Below are 9,210 nucleotides of genomic sequence, written 5' to 3'. Positions count from 1 at the left end.
GGAAATGGAGTGGACTGACAATTCTTGGGGGAAAAAAGTTATGAGGAGTGTTGGAAGAGATGGGACAAAGATCTTATATGCATGTATGCAGTACCTATCGATGCAGACAGTGGGGTGGCGAGAGCCTGGGGTGGGGTGGGAACCAGGAGGAGGGGAGCTATGGGGGTAAAAAAAGGGACATCTGTAATAATCTGAGCAATAAAGATTAAAAAAATAAAAAGTCACTAATCATCAGAGAGATGCAAATCAAAACGACAATGAGATATCACCTCACACCTGTCAGAATGGCTATTATCAATAAATCAACCAATGACATGTGTTGGCTAAGTTGTCGAGAAAAGGGAACCTTAATACACTGCTGGTGGGAATGCAGGCTGGTGCAGCCACTGTGGAAAATAATATGGAGATTCCTCAAAAATTTAAAAATGGAATCCCATTTGACCCAGTCATCCCACTTCTAGGAATGTATCCTAAGAAGTCAGAAACGTCTATCAAAAAGAATATATGCACCCCTATGCTCATAGTAGTGCAATTTACAATAGCTAAGACTTAGAAACAGCCTAAGTGCCCATCAGCAGATGAGTGGATAAAAAAACTATGTTACATTTATACAATGGAATGCACGGCAATAAAAAAGAAAGAACTCTTACCATTTGCCACAGTATGTATGAACCTGGAGAATTTTATGCTGAGTGAAATAAGCTAGTCAGAGAAAAGTAAGTATCGCATGATTTCACTCATATGTGGAATCTAATTAACTAAATAAACTGATGATCAAAAATAGACCCAGAGACATAGAAGCATGAAGATTGTTGAACCTCAGAGGGAAGGCAGGGGAGGGTAGGTGAAAAGAGATCAAACAATGAACTTGTATTCATATATGCATAATGCATGGACACAGACAATGGGGTGGTGAGGCCTGGGGTGGGGGTGGACAGGAGTGTCCTGGTAGAGGTTAATGGGGGATAAAGGAGAACCTATGTAATACTTTCAATAATAAAGATTTCTTAAAAATGTAAGGAACATGACTCCTGGGACCTATCACTTTTGTTCACAATTGTTCCACTGGTGCCTATAGTACAATGCCTGGTTCAGACTGGCACTCAAGTATTTGCTGAATAAATCAATGACTATTTTTAGGCAATGAAAGACATAAATCAAATAATCAAGTAGAAGCTGTAAAGAAATTTGATTTCATATAAATAGATATTGGTATGGACTAAATTGTGTTCTCTACCCAAATTCATACATTGAAACCCTAACCCCAATTGTGATTATAGTTCAAGATAGTGCTTTTATAATGCAGTTAAGGTTAAATGAAGTCATAAGAATAAAGTCTTAATCAGATAGGATTGGTGGCTTTATAAGAGGAAGACATTAATTTTTTAATGTTAAACCAAGCTTGTGTTCCTAGAACAAACCCTACTTGGTCATCATTTTTGTATCTGCTGAATTTGATTTGCTTTTTTGTGTATAATATCTTTTTCAGGTCACAGTATAAGAGTTTAATGGTCTCGCCCTGGCTGGTTTGGCTCAGTGGATAGAGCGTCGGCCTGTGGACTGAAGGGTCCCAGGTTAGATTCCCGTCAAGGGCATGTACCTTGGTTGCGGGCACATCCCCAGTAGGGGGTGTGCAAGAGGCAGCTGATCGATATTTCTCTCTCATCGATGTTTCTAACTCTCTATCCCTCTCCCTTCCTCTCTGTAAAAAATCAATAAAATATATATATATTAAAAAAGTTATATGGTCTCATAAAATGAGTTGGAAGTTGTTCTTTCTTTTTCTACAGACATGTGTGTAATTCTGCTTTAATTTCTTAAATATTTCATAGAATTAACCAGTGAAATCATCTGGGCCTGACATTTTCTTTTTGGAAATATTTCTGATAATTCAATTACTTTAATAGATATAAGATTATTCATATTTTCTTTTATCTTCTGTAAATTCTGGTAAGTTATATTTTTCAAGGAATTTTTCAAATACATTTAAATTGTTAAATTGTCTAGCATAAAGTTATTCATGACATTCTCTTATTATTCTTTTAATGGCCATAAAATGTGAACTGAAAACCCCCTTCCATTCCTGACAGTAATTTATGTTGTCTTTTCCTCTTTATTAGTCAAGTTTACTGTTTACCAACTTTGTTGATCTTTCCAAGCAATTAACTTTTGGCTCTATTAATTTTCTCTAGATTTTTCCTATTTTGTTAATTTCAGCTTTTGTATTTATCCTTTTGTTTTCTTCTACTGAGAACAGCTCCTCTCTTTGAAATGGTAGAGAAATGTGAGAGGTGTAACAAGGTCAATAGAAAGTTCCTTGGTTAGTCTAGGCTTAAAAGATTTTAATTTGCGTCCTGGGTCTCTGGCCTTTCCTCCACACTCCACAAACCTTGGGCTTTTGAAGAGATATCCTCAACAAAACCTAAAGTTTGTGCCTTTACCCTACCCAGCTTGGCTATTACCTGCAATAATGACTTTCCCATGCCTGCTAAACCCACTCACCAAGGTAGTGTCTTCTTATCCTTTCCCTCATAAGCATCCAGGGCTCCTTCCCATCATCCAATAATGTAATCACATCTGGTGCAGAAATGGAATGTCCTGCTTAATAGAAAAATGTGACATGAACTAATAAGCCAAAAAGTCCTTAGTTTAGATTTGGTTAAATTTATAATGAACTCTAGACCAAAATGTTATTTTATAAAGTCTAAGAGCAAAGAAATGCAGGGGTTGAAGAACACCCATATTATGGTAACCTCAGGATCACAAGGAATAGACACCAGATAGTTAAGAATTGACCTTAGCATAATTTACACACAAGCTCTATTGAGAGGCAGTCTTGTGCAGTGGTTAGGAAAATAAAATCTGGATCCAGACTGCCTGCATTCAAATGTTGCCTTTGTTGCTGTGTTACCTCTTGTGCCAAAGTTTTCTCATCTGAAATGAGGATAAAAATAATATATTTCTCATAGAGTTTTTGTGAGGATTAACTAATAATGTGCAATATTTAGACTAGTTATATATGGCCTGAACAGTGTTGCTCAGTGGTTGAGCATTGATCAGGAGGTCACGGTTTGATTCCCAGTAGGGCACATGTCTGGATTGCGGGCTTCATCCCCAGTTGGGGGCGTGCAGGAGGCAGCCAATCAATGATTCTCTCTCATCATTGATGTTTCAATCTCTCTCTTCCTCTCCCTTCCTCTAGGAAATCAATAAAAAAGGATAGTTATATATGTACATATACACATAATATGTATATACTAGTATTAACTTTTATTATTATAATTTTGCTTCCTGTGACATTCTCATATCCTTTCTAGAATATTCATTCAATTTTACAAGAAAAAGTCCTTAGAATTTTAAAATTCAGCTACAAAGTAGGTAGAATTAAATGTCTGTTATAGGAAACAGAATACATTTAAACATTTAACTGAGTTTTAACTTGGTTTTTGTTGTTGTTATTTCTCACCTGAGGATATTTTTCCATTCATTTTTTTGAGAGAGTAGAAGGAAGGGGGAGAGACACAGAGAGAGAGAAACATTGATGTGAGAGGGACACATCAATTGGTTGCCTTCCGCACTTGCCTGGACAAGGGTTGGGGATTGAGCCTGCAACTGAGGTACATGCCCTTGCCAGGATCAAACTTGGACCCTTCCATCTGAGGCTGATTCTCTATCCACTGAGTCAAACTGGCTAGGGCCATTTAACTGAGTTTTAAATAAACTTTGTGGATCCATTCCTTTTTATACAAGTTCTATAGGCTCTGCATTTTAGAGAGACTCAGAACCCCTGTACCTAGGTATTTTCCATGCAGGTGGATTAGAAATGAATGTTAAGCATCTACATTAATTATGAGCTCAAATACAATGTGAAATCTGGTTTCTTGAACAATGCTTCTGTTGTAAGCAACCCAGAATTCAAATACTGCCCCTTGGATATTAAGGTAAGTACAGAGCCTGAAGAAAGTCTGAAGGACCTAATAGGATGGGAGTGACAAAGTGTGAAATGGAGGGGCCTACTTCCAAACTAACAACACTTGACCAATTCCTTTGGAATATAGAGACAAAATTTATCTATTTTCTCAAAACAGAGTCATGAAATTGACAGTAGAGAAAGCCAATATAATTTGGAATAAGTAGCCATTACCCAGTGAAATGAAGTTTCTATAATTTTCCCACATCACATCCCTATATAAGTCCCTCTGAGCTGAGTCCAGGAATTCCCATTCTTCCGGTGAGAAGTCTATGGCCACATCCCTGAATGTCACTGAACCCTGAAAAACAAACAAGTAAATGAAATATTTTTAAAATGGAGAAAAGATCAAAGATTGCACTTCAGAGAATGAGCCACATAGCAGCAAATAGAGTGGGGATGAAAACATATGGCATGCTTAAGGGATAGTAAGAAAATTAGTATCCCTGAAGCAAGTGCTGCATCTCTTGAATAGTCCTGTGGCTACAAATAAGATTAAATTTTACCCACACATATCTTGAAATGAATAAAATAACCCAAAAAAGTCCCAATAAAATGAAATAGTGCACACAGCCTTCTGTTAGCTGTATCTCCACTACAGATTCTTAAGAAATACAAGGTTTTCTACCTTCTTTTTCTTTGAATGATCATAAAAACATATTGATAACAATTTCTCTTGAATATACTATAAAATCTCTAAGAAAACAGACTCACGTTCACCATAAAGTCAGGTCCTATATAATAAAAGGCTAATATGCAAATAGACCAAACGGCATGGCAGAACAACTGAACAACCAGTTGCTATGATGTGTGTTGACCACCAGGGGGCATGAGCAGAACATGGCGGGTGTTGGCAGAAGGCAGTAGAGCACAGAACATGGTGGGTGTCGGCCACGGTGGGATAGTGGAGCAGGTGAGCGGGGGCACCAGTCGCTGTAATCAGGACGAACCTCTGGTGGTTACTGAAAATTCTTTGTTTCCATGCACCGTGGTTCCACCCAGCGCTCACACCCATTGCCGGTGCACAGCACCAGCCCCAATAGCTCAGTGCCATCAGCAGGCGCAAGCAGTGGCTGCCGATTCCAATCATCCCTCAGGGCTTCTTCACCTCCCCCTGCTCCTGAGAGGCAATCGGGGACGCAGACACCTCTTGCACCCACTCCCAGCAATGGCCCTGCTTGCACCTGCAGCTGGTGCTGGCACCCAGCACCGGCCCCAATTGCTCAGCGCCATCTGCAGATGCAAGTGGTGGCTGCAAGCCCTGATCACTCCTGAGGCTTCTTCAGCTCCCCCTGTTCCTAAGGGGCAATCAGAGCAGCGGCTGCCGCTCACACCCACTGACAGCACCAGCCCCAATCGCTTTACGCCGTCAGCGGGTGTGAGTGGGGCTGGCACCATCAGCGCATGGGAGTGGCGGAGGTGGGTGCGGGGCTGCCGGCAGACAGGAGACCGGGGGCCATGGCGGGAGGGACTGGGTAGGGGCACGGAGGATGGGCCGAAATCCGCCCCTGTGCCCAGTGCAGCCTCGTGGCCCACAGTTCCTTTCCAGGTGCACAAATTCGTGCACTGGGCCCCTATTTTTATTATGAACATTTCCCCTGTTATTACCAATGTTTTTAATAAAATTTTAAAACTTTGCTACATGGTAGTCTACATTTTAAATATGTGATATTCAATCTTTTCTCTATTTAGATGTTTTAATTCAAAAGTCTTCCTCAAATCTCACAGTCTGTATTATCTAATACTTATTTTTATGCATCTGGATGACCTTCTTACTTTTTTTACATTTTATTTATTTATTTTTTTTCTGCTTTGCCTCTGTATCCATTTTTGTTCATCAGACTATAATGTTCCTTATTATCCATAAATGAGTGAGTTCATGTATTTTTCTCAGCTTCCCAGGGGCCGTCTCAGTCTCACAGGGGCCATCTCAGCCTCACAGGGGCCGTCCTAGCCTCACAAGGTCCGTCTCAGCCTCACAGGGGCCACCTCAACCTCACAGGGGCTGTTTCAACCTCACTGGGGCCGTTTCAACCTAACTGGGGCTGTTGCAAGCTCACTGGGGCCGTCTCAACCTCACTGGGGCTGTTTCAGCCTCACCAGGGCCGTTTCAGCCTCACCGGGTCCAATTCAGCCTCACCGGGGCCGTCTTTAACCTCACTGGGGCCGTCTTTACCTCACCAGTGCCATCTCAACTTCACCAGGGCCGATTTGACCTCACCGGGGCTGTCTCAACCTCACCGGGGCTGTCTCAACCTCACTGGGGCTATCTCAACCTCACCGGGGCTGTCCAGCCTCACAGAGGCCGTCTCAACCTCACCAGGGCCGTCTCAACCTCACCGGGGCTGTTTCAGCCTCACTGGGGCCGATTCAACTTCACCGGGGCTGATTCAACCTCACTGGGGCTGTCTCGACCTCACTGGGGCCATCTCAACCTCATTGGGGCCATCTCAACCTCACCAGGGTTGTCCTTACTTTTTATTATCCATTACCCATCACTGGCCACCTTTCCTCATTCCTAAGTCAGAGGATACTGAATTGGGAAGATATCATTCTGAACCAGTGGTTTTCAATTAGGAGTGATTTTACTCTTCAGAAGACAACTGGCCATATCTAGAGACAATTTTGATTGTCACAAGTTGAGGAAGGGGGTGTGTTACAGGCATCTAATTGGTAGAAGTCAGGGAAACCTTTAGACATCCTAAATGCAGAAGACAATCCCCCACAATAAAAGATTTTCTGGCTCAAAATATGAATAGTTCCAAGGTTGAGAAACCCTGCTCTAGACCAGAACATCCCATAAAACTACACAATGGACTTGTTGCTGGTATTCTTCTCTCAGGATTTCCTAGATGACTGTTAATAATTCTATATGCAGTCCTGTTCTGATCACCTCCTATTCATTCATTAGATGGAGGATTCCCAGGCCCTACATAGCATGAGAGGCTTAATACCTGACACCAATAGTGTATTAGTCATATACACTCACAGCCCAGCCAAGGAGGACACCAAACGTCATGCAGGGCCACACAGGGGTTGCACTCAGGAATAGAGTGAATAAGCAGTGTCTGTGGGAGGCAAGCTTTGTAGTAAAAAGAGGGTGAGGTGTTTCCTGGTTCCCACAGGAGGATGTGATGGGGCTTGTGTAATTCTGCAGGCTGGCAGGGGAGTAAAACCAATACATTAAGAATCAGGAGGGCTGCTTCTCTGGCTGATAGGGGAACTAACCACACAGGGAGTCTTTCCTGGTGAATGATAAGCATATCTGGTGAGAGCAGGAGAACTCATGGTTAAGCCTAAAATTTTATGTACTGCTTTTAGGACTTATAACATAAGGCCCTAATCACATCCCTACCTACTCCACCCAATTGTAAAAGCCTTACATATCACAAAACCTCAACACATACAGAGACGGAATCCAGCCAATAATAATCTCATGTGGAGAAGTTTGGAATTTTCCCTATAGCAATCAAATAGGATAAGATTCTCTCATCAAACCATAGATCTTCAAGGAAAGTTCAAATCTGGGGTCTCCCACTTATTATCAATAATCCATTCCCCCGTCAGGCATTCCATCATTACATTTTTGACTATTACCTATTTTCCCATCCTTTTAAATCAAAGATTTATATTGCATTATACATCAATTTCAACCCCTCAACTAGTTTCATATTTCTCCCCAGTATAGAATTATAGTACACAGGGGTTAGTGCACATGTACTTTGGCTTTAGTATTTTCATTGTGTGTTTTTTTGTTTTGTTTTGTTTTTTACTGAACTCTTATTTCTCACTTGAACTGTTTCTTTCTCCACAGTTTCTTCCAACTTTTTAGGAACTCATTTTATACTTGGCACAAACAAGGGCTACATGTGAAGTACACTATGAAAATGCATTTCCAACAAAAACGTAATGGCAGAAATGGCTCACTTTCAGTATGATGGTCTAATCATGCCTCCTTTATAAATCAGCAGCACCAGATATACACATCCCCTTAAAGAATATTTGCATGTATTTCAAAACATCTGAAGATGGTTCTGATGGTGTATCAATTGCATTTGGAATAAAATAAGACTCTTGCTGCACATTGTTTTTTGTTTTAAAATGTTGCATTGAACTATACAATTTTACTTAACAAGTTCTAAAAATAGGCAAAATTAACTTATGGTATATGACATCAGGATAGAGGTTACATTTGGACTGGGTGGGTAGGGTGTGGCTAAGAGGGGGACATCTGAAGTGCTAGTTATATTCTCTTTCTTGACCTGAGGACTGGTGGCATACATGCATTCAATTTATAAAAATTCATTTAGCTGTACACTTAGAACTTGTGCACTTTTCTCTATGTACACTATATGTCGCTTTAAAGGTTCAAAAAGAACCCTAGCTGGTTTGGCTCAGTGGACAGAGCATCGGCCTGTGGACCAAAGGTGCCCAGGTTCAATTCCAGTCAAGAGCTTGTACATCAGTTGCAAGACCCTCCCCGACCTGGGCTCTGGTCGGGGTGTGTGCAGGAGGCAACCAATCGATGTTACTCTCACATCTATGTATCTCTCTGTCTTTCCTTCTCTCTCTCACCCTTTCTAAAAAAAAAAAAAAATCAATGGAAAATATCCCCAAGTGAGGACTTAAAAATAATAAATAAATAGTTCAAAAAACTTTTTTAAAATGTTAAATTGTGTGTTGGGGATATAAATTTTTCCTTCATAAAACTCACTGTACTCAGAGAAATATAGTATCTCTGAAGTTTAGTATTAAAATTAAAAGCTTGTTCTGTTGGAAAAAGTGAATAGGCAGAATATTCTGCAGAGAATACCTGCATTTTTATCAAGGTTTTATTCCCTCATAGCTCATGACAGATTTTGTAGATAGGATATAGTCCACTTTAGTGGGGCGTCGGGGGAGGGTAGAGAAAGAGTACATGAAGAGGATCCTGGACTATTTGTTCCCAATTCTCATGGGAATGAGAAAAACTACAGCAGGTTCGTGGATGGGGTTCTGTTAAACAGGAAATTTCAGGATAAGAAATGAGTATGTACGCTGCTGGTGGGAATGCAGACTGGTGCAGCCACTATGGAAGACAGTATGGAGTTTCCTCAAAAAGTTTAAAATGCACCCTGACTGGTTTGGCTCAGTGGATAGAGCGTTGGCCTGTGGACTGAAGGTTCCTGGGTTCGATTCCGGTCAAGGGCATGTACCTTGGTTGTGGGCACATCCCCAGTAGGAGGTGTGCAGGAGGCAGC

The 9,210-nt window shown here is 41.0% G+C and overlaps 1 protein-coding gene across 2 annotated transcripts in view; it reads right to left on the bottom strand.

The window, feature by feature from the left end:
- Positions 1–9,210, bottom strand: part of LOC102766281 (zinc finger protein 14 homolog) — a 41,316-nt gene that overhangs the window by 15,860 nt on the left and 16,246 nt on the right. The window contains exons 3-4 of one of the 2 annotated variants that reach the window (XM_015562197.1): positions 4,145–4,271; positions 2,503–2,601 (exon numbers count right to left, since the gene is read on the bottom strand). In XM_015562197.1, the coding sequence (XP_015417683.1) occupies positions 2,503–2,601; positions 4,145–4,271 (226 nt within the window). The remainder of the gene's footprint in view (positions 1–2,502; positions 2,602–4,144; positions 4,272–9,210) is intronic. The other variant, XM_015562202.1, reaches the window with a different exon arrangement.

This window comes from Myotis davidii, unplaced genomic scaffold (genome assembly GCF_000327345.1).
Source record: "Myotis davidii unplaced genomic scaffold, ASM32734v1 scaffold2251, whole genome shotgun sequence".
NCBI classification, from domain to species: Eukaryota; Metazoa; Chordata; class Mammalia; order Chiroptera; family Vespertilionidae; genus Myotis; species Myotis davidii.
Note: the sequence above shows the minus strand (reverse complement) of the source record. Positions and strands in the feature narration are given on the sequence as shown.